The sequence below is a fragment of the Populus euphratica genome, unplaced genomic scaffold (genome assembly GCF_000495115.2).
Source record: "Populus euphratica unplaced genomic scaffold, PopEup_1.0 scaffold70.1, whole genome shotgun sequence".
Lineage (NCBI taxonomy): Eukaryota > Viridiplantae > Streptophyta > Magnoliopsida > Malpighiales > Salicaceae > Populus > Populus euphratica.
Window position 1 is genome coordinate 629,574 of NW_011499950.1, and position 17,035 is coordinate 646,608.

Consider the following 17,035-nt stretch of genomic DNA (forward strand, 5'->3'; position numbering starts at 1 on the left):
CCCAACTCTGATTTAGATCATGAAACTAATAGAAGAGACGCTGTGAAAAGGTGAATCCAATTTCAAGCACTAGGAGGGGGGAAGAAAACAGAGAAATGGCACTGACTTGAGCCCAAAGTTGAACTCCTTTATTGGGTAGCATGCCTTCTTTTCACCTCACGCAAATGCTCCCTAAATGGCATTATTATCTAAGATGAAGGTATCATAAAAGTTAACTTAGAGATGTCATTATCTTGCGATATAATTATGTAGAGATTGAGTAATACAAAAGGCATGACTTTGAAGAAGGGACACAAAGTAGATATTGCATGGCTTTGAAGAGAAAAACAAAGAGAAAGTGGCTTTGCTTTGCGTATTTGTACTGTAATGTAAGCAGTGGATGATTGCATGACTATTGTAATGCAGCTAAAATTACCTTTACCATATTTTTTTACCCCTTTTGCGTAGCCAGACCACACATTTTGTGTTGTCTAGTTTCGATGACAGGTGCTCACCGACACATATCCATGAATCACGGGAGATTTGATTTCAAGGATCTACTTATTAATTAATTAAGATACCCTCAAACAAACAGAGTGAAAAGAGAAGTATTTTTTTTTTAATTTTTGTAATGATGTTAATTTTTAATTTTTAATTTCGAGTTTAGTGAGTATCGAGTTTTATAATTTATTTTAATTTATTTTTTATGAAGTTATTTTGTTATCATGACTCAAGCATGAATTTTATAGATTAGTCGTGTTGATTCGAGTTATTTTTTTAATCTCACCCTTCAGTATTGGGTTGGGTTGATAAGAAAATAAATTTTATAAAAACAATTTATTCGTTTTTGATGAAGTTATCGTTGTCTTCTTACCTAGGTTTAACAAGTTAATCGATGTTAATTTAGGTTATTTTTTTATTTTATTTTTTTATTTTTTTCTTTTTAATCCTTCAGAATTAGATTGATTAAGAATTGAGATTTATAACATTTTTATTTATTTTTTATGAGGGTATTATAGTCTTATGACTCGGATCTTGGCTTAGGCCGGTTGACTTGGGTATTATTCTTTATTTTTTAGTTGTTTTTTTTAATTTCATCTTTTAATATTAGGCTAATTTTAGACTTCACAATTTATTTTAGTTTAATTTCTATAAGGTTATCCTGATCTCATAATCCTGGTTGCGAGTTTAGTTAATTAACTCAGATGGTTTTTTGTGCACTTTTTTAAATTGATTTTTAAAATTTTTCCAATCAACAATTTTTAGGTTTTCTTTTTTACGTTAACTTGTCAAACACGGGTCATAAGACTTGGATAATTTCATAGAAAAAAATTAAAATAAACTATTAAACGCAATCCCCAATCAATTCAATATTGAAGAGTGAAATTAAAAAAAAAACAAAACAAACCATATGAGCCATAAAATAAAGATAACCTTTTAGAATGTAAACCAAAACAAAATATGAAGCCTAATTTCCAATCAATCTAATATTAAAAGATGAAATTACAAAAATCAACAAAAAAAACAACCCAAGTCAATGGGCTAACCCATGACCTAGATTATAAGACCATGATAACCCCTATAGAAAAAAAAATTAAAAAAAATAAAAGTCTTAATTCTCAAGTAACCCAATTTATTAGATAGAAAAAAAAATCAAATAAAAAACCCAAATAAACCTGAGTTAACCTGGAAAACTCGAGTCAGAAAGCCAGAATAACTTCATAAAAAGTGAATAAAAAAATGTAAAATAATGTTAAATGATGAAATTAAAAATATTATTTTAAAAAATGACTTGAGTCAACATGTCTAACTCACAAAACTCGTAACTTGGGTCATGAGACTAAGATAATTTTATAAAAAGCAAATTAAAAAAAAATTATAAAGTCTAATTGCCAATCAACTTAATGCTAAATGATGAAATTTAAAAAAAAATATATAAACAAAAAACAATGACTCAAGTCAACATGGCTAACTTGTAAAATTCGTGAGTCGATTCATAAGATTAAAAAACCCAATGTTGTATAATGAAAACTTAAAAAACAATCCTTAAGAATTTTAAGGACCAAACTAAAAAAGTGCTTGGCTTTTTAGTATTTCATTATTATGGTGAAAAACCAAGTTCTTTTGGTATATGATAATCAATGTTCTTTTATATTTTATATCCAAAAACTCTCGAGTTCAAAAGATTTTTATATAATAAAAAATTATATATTTTTTATAATTGCACAAAATAAATATTATAGATTTTTTTAATTGTTTGAAGAAAAAAAATTTAATTAAAAAAATTAAAATTATGGTCAATTTATTGTGCACCTAGAAAAATTAATATTCACCATAATAATGTAATTATTAGCTTACTCTTTCAACAAAAAAATTCAATGAACTTTCTATTAAAAGTAAAATTATCTTCTTCTTCTTTTTTCCAGAATTCATTAGTCATTGTGAGATTAATCGGAAATAATTTAGTATTTTAACCTTTTAAAGGCATGGTATAATAACAATATTACCCTAAAATGCAAAAAATATTAAAAGGTTAAATAGAGGCACGTTATACTTTTTATGTTTTGAAAGCATAGTATAAAGATTATATATTTAAAAGAAAAAAATTACTAAACTTACATTTAAAGGTTTTTTTATATTTTTACTCTTTTTTTGTAATAAACAAGTAAACGACGGTGATATGATCATTTGATTAATACAAATATTATTATTTAGTGGTGTATGTTGTATTGTCCCACATCCATACACCATATTCCAAAATGGTGTTAGGAGCGTCTTGCCATGTTTTTTCTGTTGGTGATTTGTTTGTACATAGTGGTGTGGTGCTTGGATTCTGATGGAAATTTTTCTTCTCCTTTCTTTTTTATCTCTCTTCCCCTTACAAAATATAAATGTGCTATTTAATTATTTTTTAATCCAATTTTATCCTTATTCTTTTGATTTTTAATTATTTTGTTTTTCTTTATCTTTTTTTGATTGATTTTTTTCTTCAATTTCATTTCTCATCATTTGGTTTCATTTAATTTTTATATTAAATTCAGTCCTCATTCTTTTGATCGTTGTTTGTTTTATTTTATTTTTAATTGAGTTTTGTTTTAATTTTATCTATTGACATTTGATTTCAAATTATTTTATTTTAACAAATTTAATTCTCGTTCTTGTAATTGTTATTTTTTGTATTGAATCCTTTTGTATTGTATTTTTTTTTTAATTTCATCTTTCAATATTTTGATAATTTAGAATTTTATTTCATTATTTTTTAAGATGTGTCTTCTATGAGGTTAGTCTCAGACTCATGATTGAGGTCATGGGTTTTGAAGGTTAAAACATATTGACTTTGGTTTTTTTTATCATTTTAAAATTTTTATTTTTAATTTCACTCTTCAACATTTGATTTATTGGGGATTGATGATCTTCATGCTTTTTCTTCTTCTTCTTCTTTTTTCATTTTCTTTTATACGGAGTTATTTCAATCTTGTACACATGATTGCAAGGTTAGCATATTAACCTGGTTAACTCAAATCATTTTTTTGCTTTTCAATATTATTGGATTGTTTGATAATAAGCTTCTTAGTTTTATTCAATATAATTTTGATGGGGTTACCTTAGTATCATGCCCAAGGCCATAATTTCGCATACTAATATAAATGAACTTGAGTCATTTTTTTTTAATCATTTTTACATGTTCAGTTTATTTATTGTGATTATATTTTTTATATTTAAATTAACCGAGTTTATTTAACATAATAATATTAATGACTTGAGTCTTGAATTTTTGTTTTAGTGCTTTTTTATAAATGCTTGCGACTTCTTAAACTCATTTTTAACACTTGTATCTTGGCATAGAACAGGCCCTTATTTAGTTGTTGTACAATATAGTCTTAGGTGGTATTTGGTATGGTAGCAATGATATACCATATAAGATAGTTTTTTCATGGATTTGTTAGGTGCATATTTGGATTGAATCAAAATTATTTTTTGTCTTGTCCAAGGCTATTCTAGTGGAGAAATGTTTGTCCCATTATAACGGGCAGGACAAGCTTATCTAACTCTTTGCATAACAGTTTTTATTTATGAAATAACTATATTGCCCTTAATGTGAAATCGGGTTTTTTTATAAAGGATAAAAACAAGAAGAAAAAAAATAGATTTCTGACGGATTTTACACAGGTCACGAGTTAACTCAAGTTTTTTAGGTCAAATTGAGTCAATACTTTCTCTATTTTTTCTTAGACCCAAACCTTTGTTATTGGCCTATCAATTTGATTGATGAGTGGCAACCGGACTCAAAGATCAATTAAGGATAAGGTTCAGGTCACAAGTCAAAAGAGGCATCCTAGGTTATTTCAAGTCACAACAAGGATAAAAGTGATTATTATTATAATTTTAAAATCTAACGTAGAGATTGACTTGATATAAGACCCGGGTCACAAGTTGGAAGGGTTAACCCAAGTTAAGTTAGTCAATGTAAAATAATAATGATTATTATCATAGTTTACAAATATGACTTGGAGTCGACTTGGGACAATACCTGGGTTAAAGGCTAGAAAGGCTAATTTGGATTGATTTAGATTAATGTAAAGATAAAAATAATTATTATCATATTTTTAAAACTTGACTAGGAAGTTAACCCAAGATGAGGTTGGGTTCATAGATTGGGAGAGTCAACCCAATTTTATTTAGATCAAGATAAGAATAAAAATGATTATTATCATAATTTTAAAACTTAAATTAGAGGTAAACCCAAATCAAAGCCTAAGTAATGGGTTCGAATGGTCAACCTGAGTTAACCTTTTTTTTTTTAATAATCAAAGCAACCTTGTGATCCCCAACACATTTGAATTACTTATGTAGCCCCCTTCATTTGGTGTTGGTATTTTTTTTTTTGTCATTGAATACATCTTGTCAAGATTTTTTCAAAAATATTGGTGGTGTTATTATCAAAGTTTTGGGGTGCTTCTAGAGTCTTTTTCTTTATTTCTTTCCTTTTTCTATCTCCTATATCATATTTCTTTTTATTGTAAATTATGGTAACCTATTTTTCAATTTGAGGGAGTTATTATCTTGGACAATTTAGGTTGTTTTTAAATTTATCAAGTCGATCCCTATATAGTTTAATTAATCCTTGGAAAAAAAAGTTTATGTTAAAAAAACATTACTCGACCCATAGTGTTGTGTGTAGAATGAGCTAGTTTTTATATAAATGAGCTAATATATACTCTACTATGCTTAATCCAAAAAACATAATAGTGCAAATGGTTAAGATTTCTTTACGATATGAGAAACCTTGGGTTTAAGGCCAATCCTTGTATATTTAGTGTATAAACTACATTATGGTTTCTAAGTTATACTACGGATTGAATTAAGTTATTTTTTAATATACAAAATATTCAAGCTTTGTTAATGTGTTATCTTATTCTTAAAATCAATATATTTAATATATTTCAAAGCTATTATTTTGATGAAATTTAATTAAAAATGCATAATAAACCTAATATATATAGGCTAGATGTCTAGGCCTTAGAGGCCTAGTGCTCCTAACCTATTAATGAAAAGGACTTCTAAGTTACGCAACGAGTTGAATTAAGTTTTTCTTTAATATACAAAATATTCAAGCTTTGTTAATGTGTTATCTTATTCATAAAATCAATATATTTAATATATTTCAAAGCTATTATTTTCATGAAATTTAATTAAAAAATGCATACTAAACCTAATATATATAGGCCAGACATCTAAGCCTGGGAGGCTTAGGCTTAGTGCTTCTAACCTATTAATGAAAAGGCCTTCTAAGTTACAATACAGGTTGAATTAAGTGTTTTTTAATATACAAAATATTCAAGCTTTGTTAATGTGTTATCTTATTTTTCAAATCAATATATTTAATATATTTCAAAGCTATTATTTTCATGAAATTTAATTTAAAAAATACATAATAAACCTAATATATATAGGCCAAACGTCTAGGCCTGGGAAGCCTAGTGCTCCTAACCTATTAATGAAAAGGCCATGCACAAAAACTAAACTCGCATTTTAGGCCTTTTTTTGTGTTGGCAAAAGGAGTGAAAAACATAACTCACAAAATATAAAAAAAAAACTCTAAATATTTTTTCATAATAATGAATAATAGACTAGAAAAAAATTCTTCTTTTTTCTTTTTTCATGTTTTCCATTTTTGTTTTTAAAAAAGATGACTACTTGTCATCTACTTATCTAATTTTTTTACAACTAAATAGTTAGTCAAATCAATTTTGGGTTTTTTTGAATCCAAGAATTCATTTTCAACCTAATTTCACATGAAAACACTTGATAAACATGCTTATCATGTTAACAAAACAATCTTTCAACTCAAAACACCATAAATTATTTCAAAAGAAAAAAAAAACAAAATCAAACTTTCTTTATACTCTTTGTATACTTTTTGTATACCAAATTTTTTTTTATAAGATGATGGTTTAAGAACATTTTGCTAAATAGAACTCGTTGATGCCAATATGACCTTTTTGTGTGATTAGAATGTGGTCTACAAACAACTTTCTTTATACTTTCCCATTCTCAAATGAGTTTCCCTCTCCTCTTAAAAATCTAAGGATTGAAAAATAAATTTTTTTTAATCAAAATTAGAATTTCAAAAACTAAAGGACTAAATTTGATGAGAAAGGAAAATAAGTGGAATGAAAAAGTATTTGTTATGTGAATTTGAGATTGGTCATGCATTTTCTTCAAGGTTTACATTATGGTCCTGTCTTTTTTTCTTTGTTTTTGTCTTTCTACCACAATTTAAAAACATATTACAAGAAATTAGTTCATAAAAAGATTAAATTAAAAAAAAAACATGAAAACAAAACCAAAAGTGTTGAATGAAAGGAAAAAAATCATGACAATCACCCCAATTCTTTTAATATATTAACTAGACTCAGCGCCCATATTTCATCATGGGGTTGGATAATAGACTCAATTAAAAAAAAAACATGAAAACAAAAAAAAGGTGTTGAATGAAAACAAAAAAGCCATGACAATCACCCCAATTCTCTTGATATATTAACTAGCCTTAGCACCCATATTTCACCGTGGGGTTGGATAATTTTTTATGTGTAAAAAATGATGTTTAAATTTTGAAATTTGGCAAAAAAAAAAGAAGAAAAATTGTTCATGACAAACCACGCTAATTAGGGTTGAGCGAATTCGAGATATTCCACCAAACCCGTGGTCTAAATCATGTGACCAATAAAAAATAAAAAGATTTATAAATTGTTTTTTCTATAAAAAAAAACTCGTATTAACTTTTCAAACCCATGACTCGATTCATTAGACCGAAACATCAAATTTGAAAAAACAATGAAGTCTAATTCATAATAAATTATAAGTTCAATTCTCAATTAATCATATTGAGAAATGAGATTGATAAAAAAAAAATTAATTATATAGAAGGATTTTAAAAAATAACAATTAAAATAATGGGAATCAAAATCAAAATACAAAATAAATTTTATATTTAATTAAAAGATGAAATTGAAAAAAATCAATTTAGTAAAAGAATAAAAAAATAAGGTTCAAAATTGACATAAAAATAAAAATAATATTGTAATTAAAGGATAAAATTAAAAAAAACTTTTACAAAAGAATTAAGAAAAAAATTAGAAATCACAATAATGAAGACTACTTAAATTGAAAGATCGAAACTGAAATCCAATAAACTTTTACAAAAAAGCTAGTGCATAAAGAATAAAACTAGAAAACCAAAGAATGAGAACTAAATTGAAGACTATAGTATTTGATAAATTGGGATTTAAGGATTAAATTGAAAGTAAATAAAATTTTTACAAAAAAAACCAAGATAAAAAATGAAAAATCAAAATAATATAAACTAAAATTAAAATACCAACAACAAAGATGAATAGGTTGAAATTTTTAATAGAAAGAAAATAAATTAAAATGATTTATCAACAATAAACCAGACCATCATCAAAAATAAGTAAATGATAACATAACACTTTTCAGCATGACAGAAAGGCATAGTTAGACATCAAAAAGCACAGCAAATATCATCTAAAAGGTGAGGGCACCTCTCATACATCTCTAGATATACCACACTTACATGTCCTTATTTTTTTGTTGATTTTTTTATTATAAAAAATTATTTTTTTTAATTGACTTTTTTTAGTATAAAAAATCATTATCAAAAAGAAAAAAAAACTCATTGATCTCAATCTTAAATATTTTTTATTATAAGATTTTTTTTTGTTATTATTTTATTATGCATTTTAATTGTTTATTATTTTTTATATTTAATTAAACACTAAATTGCTACTTCAAGAGTACTTGGTTATTTTATTGTGCAATTAAATTTAAAAAAAATACTTATTTGTTCTGGATCAACCTAAAATAATAAATGAATAAGAAAACTTATATGCTCTTAAAAACTATTAGAGTGAAGAATAAGGAAAATGGTTAATGGTCCCAGAGTTTAGGTAATTTTTCAAAAGCCAATTAGGTTTTGTTAATTAACAGCGTGGCTTAATATAGAAATTGTAGATTGCATTGGTTTTTGGGCCATATATATAAAAAAATTAAATTCTTTTAGATCTTTTTCAAGTATTAATCCTATTGAAAGTTTTTTTAAAAAAATCATCAATTAAATCTTTTTTCTTTCTAAAACACATTTTTTTTTTAAAAAATCGAACACATCAACGATGGAGCTGATAGCAGCAGCCATGTATGACGGGATTCCAAAAGGAGCCATGAACGTTCATTGGTTTTACAACATCTTGGGTAATTACATAACTCCTTAGGATCCGGTTCATCAGTCTCCCATTCTGATATGTCGGGTCCATGGGCTTGACAAGGCAAATTTGTTTTCATGCAATTTTCGGCAATTCACAGCACAACCAAAAAAGACTTGAAAGCACCATATGGCCACCAGACCCGGTCGCTTTCCAGTTTCCTCTGCTCTTCTCTTTGCTCCTGACTGAACCACCTCTGCCTAGACAAGGTAGCAAGCACGGTACTGCCTTTTGTTTGACAATTCATAACCACCCAGTTAAACGAAGAAACAATGCTCGTGCATGCCTACCACCTCACTCGATGACTAGCAGAGGCACAAAACATCAGAGCAACCATACAAGAGACGGACTATGCCTCACTCCATAACTATGAAAACGTAATATGAACAGATGGAGCTCCACCGTAGAACTTACCCAGTCGGACTAATTAATAACCAGCACATGGTAGTGTCAAAATAACAAGATAACATCGCAAGTTATAGAAAACTCATTCAAGGAAAATAAAAAAGCAATCTCAATTCTTACTAGTAACAACTAGCTAAAGAAGCAAAGCCATTTCAACAGCCCGCAAAGCTGAAACTCAACCTCTTCAATAATCTGGATTCCCACCGTAATTGCTATTGTAAGGTTGTGGTTGTCTCTTGTCGGTGGCATAACTCACACGAATGTTTCTTCCTCCCAATTCCTGCACCATCAGCATGCAACAATCAATATATCATTCAGGAATCAGGGCACTTAACCCCGTCAAAAACACTAAATTTCTGACCTGGCCATCCATCGCTGACAATGCTTCACTGGCAGATTCAGTGCTTTCGTAACTAACAAACCCGAATCCACGAGACCTCCCAGTGTCTCTATCAGTGATAACTCTAGCTGTAAAACAAAACCAAAACCAGATTGTTAATCACCTACACTGACAACAACAGGCTCACCCAGCCAAGTAAAGGTTGTTTTGCAACAGCTACAACACTACAACTTTGGATAGTGAGAATATCACAAATTCTATTGTTAAAACTCTAAAATATCCAACCAAAAAACACTTCGTCTTTCTGAAAATATCATAGTAGAATCAGATTTGGAAAACTTTGGCATGGAGTATAATATATTTTTGGAATTTAATAACCAAGCTGAACCGGACCACAGTCGTTTCACATGTAAACACACATTGGCACCAATTCACATTTTTGAACTAAAGTAAAACCCACAGGTTACAGGACAACTCCAAGAAATTGATACTTGTCATTCTAAGGGCGGATGAACAATAGTTAACAATTACCAATTTACCAATGAGGTTACAGTTCAAGCAGGCAAAGATTTGCAATACTCAAACCACCAAATTGAATGATAACAAATAAAAATGTCAATCATTAATTTCAAAGATGCATCAAATAAGAACACAATCAACCAGCCTCAGCAATCATTTGACAGCAGGTAACCTAGAGAAAGAAATCGTGTCCATGTTTATTTCAACAGTGTGATTTAATAAAAGCACCATTTGCTAAATAACTGATTCAACTACACATGCAAAAACATACCATCAGTCACTTCCCCAAAGCCAGAAAATGCATCCTTAAGGGATTGATCATCAGTTGACCATGCAAGCCCTAAAAAAGAGATGATATAGACAACAGCAGAGCATTAATGCAAATGGATTTCCAACATTCAAACAGCATTTATTCATCAATACTAGCATTAAAACAGCATCTACACATCAATACCTCCAACGAAAAGCTTTGATGAAGACATGCAGCGAATAGAGTTCAGCATAGATGCCGTTGGAACTTGCCCATTCTGGGAAACTGACTGCCTAACTAGGCTCCCAAACTTGTTAAAGAAAGCCATTTCAACTATGGACTAAACGAAAACCCATCATTGCATCAGTATCGAGCATTAACAATATTCAACCAAAAACAAAAAACTCAAAACATAACAAACCATTCACAATCTTGCAACATCCCCCAAAGCAACATTCAAAAATTAATCTAAAAAAAATGGGGTCAATTTTTAGATTCCTTGTTTATTAAGAGATCAAATAGGTAGCTTTGATTAAAGAAAACTCAAAACCTAAGCCTTAAAAGCACAAAACATATTGTTCAGAACACAAAAATCCCTCGGAAAGATAAAGTAGAGGATTAAAACTCTAAAAGATTGTTTGACCCTACAGTCACACCACACACACTCCATAAGCAGCACCAGTGAAAAACAGAGAACAACAAAGAACTCTAAAGGTTATCATTAATAATCTACAGAATTAATAACAAACAAATCAAAACAGAAAAAATCAATTATATGAACACGATAAAGAACCAATCATGTGGCTAAGAAAACAAAACAGAACAGAACCCAAAACCAAAAAAACACAAACAAAATCTAAAAAAAAAACTTAAGAAAACAACCCCAGTAACGTGAGACCCACTTTGGTAGACACACAAAAAATATCCAAGACCAAAACAGAAAGAGCAAAACTTTGCTTCACCAAACTATGATCCACAAAGCATCATAAAAAAAAATAACTTTTCACATAAAAACACCAGCATAACAGTACATTCAATTAATGATGAGAAAGGGAAACAGAAAAGAAATCGAAATTTAGGGTTTAAGCGAAGAGGGTAAAGATTGTACCTTTGAAGAAAAATGACGGGAAGGGTGGGTTTCGGCTTGGTAGAGAGTGAAACGAAGGAAACGGCTAGGGTTTAAGAGAGCGACTGCTGAGTGGCACTTGTAAAGTATATTGCTTGCTCATAGCGTTGAGAATTTGATATGACGCTGTCTCGGGTTGTACGTTCGGATTTTTTCTTTTTTCTTTTTGTTGTGTGGAGCATGGTTGTTAAAAATGCATAAAATTTTACAATTTTATGAGTTAAAACCCATAAAACATGCAAAACTTAAAAATCAGTAAAATCACATAAAACTAATTCAAAATAGCATAAAATCACGTCAACTCACAAAAAACATTAAAAACGTTATATTTTCACAAGTTAACCAAAATGTCACTGAAATACCGAATGCAGAATTAGAAATGCACTAATCTCTTTTCTTTTCCAATTCCCACCCGACCACCCTCACCCCACCTATGACTTCGTCCTTGTCTCACACTCTCCCTGATTCCAGACTTTGTCCAATCATACCCTCTCTGTCTCACACTCTCCCGACTCCCTTAGTCCCTTCTCCTTTTTCCTGTCCCTGGCAAATTAAGAAATCACTTTCCCCCCTATCTGGAGCATTCTTGGCGAGACGAAGGTAAGAATTGATTCACAATCCCAAGCTTTGTTTTTTTTTTTTTCTGTCTAATGGTGGTGATTAGAGACAAAAAATGATCTAGGTATGAATCTATGTTTATCTTTTGGGTATTCTACAATTAAGTGGTTTGCTTCTAGGTATTTTTTTCAGAGGGGGAGTGGTGTTGTATTGCTGCTAGTAATTTCATGTGCAGCTTTTTTTATCTTTTGTGAAGCTTTCTAACAATGGTTTACTATTGTGTGTTGTAATTTCTTTTAATGTTCACTTATGCTCTATTTGATCTTACTTGCTTTTGCAGATTCTATAGTTCTGTAATCTGCATAGATAACGATTCAACAAAGCAAGGAAGCAAGGAAGCAACAAACTGATGAAGCATTCCAATTTCCAAGATTGCAGGTATTCTGTAAATCCAAAAACTACAAACTTTAAGGCAATTGATACACTTGTTTGGAATGCCCTTTGCATTTAATTTATCTAGGCTTTTTGTGTATTACTGGATAGGTAGTCTTAGAATGCCTTTTGTAGTAAACTGTTAATTCACTGATGTCTAAAGCTTTTGAGCTTGAATTAAGCACTCCAAAAGAAAAAAGAAACATTTGTGATAAGAGCTTTTTTTGGTAGTAATTGATAAAGACCTGTATGTAGCTTTCTGCAACTAGCATCGATATCTCTTGCCCCACATTCAGTGAACAAACTAAATATGTTCTCGGTGAAATAAAGAGTTTAGGGGTTTATGTTGCAGCACATTTGGGGTCTTAGATGTTTTAGCAAGCATCAAGCAATTTTAAGTTAGTTTCTCTCATAATTTTGTTGTCTAGTTGCTTTAAAATGAGCTCCTGTTAGAATCTAAATGGTAAAAGAAAATTGGTAAACAAAATGAAAGTAATTTAATACAGACTGCATCTCTCAAATGATATCATCCTGCAAGACTTTGATTTAGTAATATTTGGTTTACACTATATTTTTTCTAGCTTTAAATGACATCCATGCAGCTTGTATTCTTGTTGTGACCATCTTCTTAAGTATGAATGATATATTAATTGGTGTCAAGACTTTGGTTGAATTTTCCCCATAAGAGTGGTGTGTGAATGTATAATCTTAATTATGTCCAACATTATAGCAAGAGTGGTTTTGATAACTTTCAAAAAGCCTTGTTATATCACTTGTTGATTTACAACATGTACTAAATTGTAGGGTACTAGAATAGTCACCTTTTTTTGTCTCACTAGAATAGTTTCCCATAAAAAATGTATTAAACTGTCGAATACAACATGCATATTTGTAATTCTTAAACAAATGATTAAACTGCAAGAAATAAATTATTCTTGAACTGTAGGATACATGGCATCTAAAAAACTACAAGTGGCAATAGACTTGATATGGGATGGTAATATGATATAGATGTTGACAAGAATTCAAAAGGAGTGTAGTGCAAGTTTTGTTAGAAAATTATTAGTGGAGGCATTTACCGTTTCAAGCATCATTCGGCTTGCACTCGAAAGGATGTTGAGCCATGCCAGTAAGTACCAGAAGATGTAAAGAAGATAATTTTGAATGTTCTAGTGAAAAATCAAGAAGCATCTGAGAAAAAAAAAAGAGAGGCTTTCCAATATATTAGAAAAGATGAAGATAATGATGAAGGGAATGAAATTACCTCAGTGGATAAAGAAAAGAGAGTAGTGAGTAGGAGTGGAAGTACACAAACTACCATCAATCAATTGCTAAAAAAGGATCTTAAAGAAGAAGCATGTCGATAAATTATAAGATTTTTCTATACTAGTACAATTCCATTTAACTATATGAAAAACCCTGAATTTGTTAAGGCACTTGAATTGGTTGCAAAGATTGGGCCAGGTTGTAAGCCTCCATCCTACCATGATATTAAATAGAAGTATTTGAAGCAAGAAGTAGATCATATGATCAACTTGCTTGAGGAGTACAAGTTAGAATGGAAAAAAAAATAGGTTGCTCAATAATGTTTGATTAATGGACTAATAAAAAAGCGCTTTCTATTTGTAACTTTTTGGTTAATAGTCCTAAAGGGATAATTTTTTTATCATTCATAAATACCTCTAATATATCCAAGACTATTGATAAAATATTTGAGATGTTGGATGTTATTGTGGAGAGGATTGAAGAGGAAAATATGGTGAAAGTAGTCACTGACAATACTGCAAATTATAAGGCAGCAAGGCAATTGTTAATAGGAAAAAAAAAAGGATTGTTTTGGACATTATGTGTTGCCCATTGTATTGACTTGATATTAGAGGATTTTGAGAAGAAACTAGAGCTCCTTCAAGTAATTATTGCTAATGGGAGGAGAATCATCTCATACATATATTCAAGAACTATTCTTATTTATATGTTCAGACACTTTATAAAAGGAAAGGATTTGATTAGGCTTACTACCACTAGATTTGCTACTGTATACTTAACTCTTGGATGTTTGAGTGATTGCAAGATACAGTTGATGACAATATTTACTTCCATCTAATGGAGGTCATGTAGGTTTTCAAAAACAGAAGAAGGGAAGCGAATTCAAAGTTGTGTTTTGGAGAACAAGTTTTGGCAAGATGTTATTATATGTATTAAGGCATCATATCCTCTAATAAAAGTTCTTCGATTAGTTGATTCAAATGAGAAACCAGCTATGAGTTTTATATATGAAGCAATGGATCAAGCAAAAGAGAAGATACAAATGAATTTTAGTTCTGTAAAAAAAAGATATTGATTATATATCTTGCTAATTATTTATTTACTACAATCAGTTGATTATAATGTTTACCAGCTAGGTCATGTAATGTTGATGATAATATTCTTATTTTTATTTTGTAGTTATATGCCTATATGGAATATCATTGATTTAAGATGGGAACTTCAACTTCACAGACCTTTACATGCAGCAACATATTATTTGAATCCTCATTATCATTATAATTCTAATTTTAAAGTTAATGCCAACATTAAAATTGGATTATATCAATGCTTAGAAAGGATGGTGCTCGATGCAAGTAAAAGCTGTAAAATTGACTTGCAACTTGATTCATTCAAGGATACAAGTGGGTTGTTCGGTATTGAGGCTGCTAAGATAACAAGGGATAAAAAGACTCTAAGTAAATGGTGGGATTCTTATAGGGATGAATGTCCAGAGCTATAAAAATTTACAATTCGAGTTTTAAGTTTGACTTGTAGTTCATTTGGATGCGAGCGAAACTGGAGTGCATTTGAGATGGTAAGTTTTTTCCTTTTTCCTTTTAATGTTTTTATATTTTATAATAACCTTATATGTATTAATTTGAATTACTTACATAGGTTCATACAAAACGAAGAAATCATTTACACCAGAAAAAAATGAATAACTTGGTATTTGTAATGTGCAATCTAAAATTAAATGATAACCAAGTCAAAAGGCAAGCTAATGATTTTCGTGAAGTTTTTGATCATCTCTCATCTGATGATGATTGGATAACCAAGGGAGAGAAATATGATGGTTCATCTCCCTTTGATTTGCTTGGTGTCATTGATAGTGCTACACAAAGGAAAAACAATAAAGAAGATGAAAGTGATGATGAAGAAAATCTTAATGATGTTGGAATGGATTGTCATGGAACTGAAGATGATTTAGAGATTCAAAATGATGTCAATCCAAATAATTCAAGGAACTTGGATTTAAATATTGTTGACAATATTGGTGTTGGTCTTGGTACTAGTAGTAGCACTAATGTTTCTAATATCGGTGTTGATACTAGTAGTAGCAGTAGTAATCCTTTAGATGGTAATGATTTTGATGACTGTTTTAGGAATAATAAGGGAGACAAAGGCAATGAAGATATGTTTAGTTTACATGACACACCTGCAGACTGTTTGTTTTAGGTGTGTTAACTTTTAGTTACTGAAATACTATGGACATGTATGAATTTTTATTTGAATTATGTATTTTAAGATATATTTGTATTGTTTATTTTACTTTTATTTGAATTATGTATTTTAAGATGTTTGGATATTTATATTTTTTAAAAAATATTTTACTTGTGATTTTATGATTTTTAGTTAAAATATTTTACTTTTGATTTTTCGATTTTACAATTCTAGTTTAAGAGTCGAGTTTATATTATATGTTCCGTGTCGTGTCAAAAAAACGTTTTTGACAACCTTAGTGTGGAGGGTTGTCTTTTTGTTGATATGACGTTGTTTCGAGCTGTATGTTTTGATTTTTTTGGGGTTATACCTCTTTGTTTCCCAACTATTTCTTCAATTGCGACATGTGAAACAATCTTTTCCACACTTTGGAAAGGACCATTGTACTGAGATGCTAGTTTTTGTGAATTTTGATAAGTTATTGTTTTTTTAAATTTTTTTTTTATCTTTATAGCTGCAGTTTGATGTTCATCAATGTTGAATCCCCTCATGTTCCTCTTGTTAGCTTACCAAGTCATTTTATTGGATTAGGTTGGAAATATGACAGTAGTTATAATTTAAATGTTTTTTTATTTAAAAATATATTAAAATAATATTTTTATTTTTAAAAAATTAATTTTTATATTAGTACATCAAAATAATATAAAAATATAAAAAATTTAATTTTAAGTAAAAAAAATTAAATTTCAGGGGAATGCACTTTGAACTATATTACTAAACACATCATATATTAAGTTGATATTAGATTATCTCTATTACCTTCAGCATGTGTTTTATTTTTGTTAAGGAGTCATCTACTCTTTGATACGTGAGTCTTTAAGAAAATAAGTAACATGTATTAAAAGAAAAAATATATATAAAATATGTAAACTTGGTAACATGTAATAATTGGTGTTATACCATCAAGACTATTAAGTTGGGGTGTCAATGGTCATTCATTTGAAATAATCCCACATACACTTATGACAACCTTATTTTATCCATCAGACTATGGGTAATAAGTAGTTAAACAACATAAAGTCACTTATTGATAGGAAAATAGATGCTTCCAAAATTAACTTAAAAACATAACATCCATGTCATTAACTATGGTAGCAACTCATGTAATTTGTTAA

At 29.3% G+C, this 17,035-nt stretch overlaps 1 protein-coding gene and 1 long non-coding RNA gene across 3 annotated transcripts; one reads left to right on the forward strand and one right to left on the reverse strand.

Moving 5' to 3' along the window:
• Positions 1–9,147: 9,147 nt before the first annotated feature.
• LOC105137924 (glycine-rich RNA-binding protein 2, mitochondrial-like) lies at positions 9,148–11,492 on the reverse strand. Of its 2 annotated transcripts, none has more exons than XM_011043874.1 (5): positions 11,385–11,492; positions 10,481–10,616; positions 10,298–10,366; positions 9,529–9,635; positions 9,148–9,447 (listed from the first exon to the last, which is right to left on the reverse strand). In XM_011043874.1, the coding sequence occupies exons 2-5, from the start codon at positions 10,602–10,604 to the stop codon at positions 9,352–9,354; spliced, it is 396 nt and encodes a 131-aa protein (XP_011042176.1). In that variant the 5' UTR covers positions 10,605–10,616; positions 11,385–11,492; the 3' UTR covers positions 9,148–9,351. The 2 variants fall into 2 exon arrangements, with proteins under 2 accessions (XP_011042176.1, XP_011042177.1); XM_011043875.1 differs by having other exon boundaries at positions 10,481–10,609; positions 11,385–11,487.
• Positions 9,651–10,159, forward strand: LOC105137923 (uncharacterized). The gene is made up of 2 exons (XR_844671.1): positions 9,651–9,769; positions 9,970–10,159. It is a non-coding gene; the product is annotated as an uncharacterized LOC105137923 (long non-coding RNA).
• Positions 11,493–17,035: the final 5,543 nt, after the last annotated feature.

What these genes read in the sequence shown, in the direction of transcription:
- LOC105137924 (XM_011043874.1), bottom strand. Translation starts at nt 10,604, where the DNA reads ATGGCTTTCTTTAACAAGTTTGGGAGCCTAGTTAGGCAGTCAGTTTCC. An exon ending in ATCAAAGCTTTTCGTTGGAG is followed by an intron (nt 10,367 to 10,480) that starts GTATTGATGTGT and finishes TCTCTTTTTTAG; the next exon opens with GGCTTGCATGGTCAACTGAT. An exon ending in CTTTGGGGAAGTGACTGATG is followed by an intron (nt 9,636 to 10,297) that starts GTATGTTTTTGC and finishes TTTGTTTTACAG; the next exon opens with CTAGAGTTATCACTGATAGA.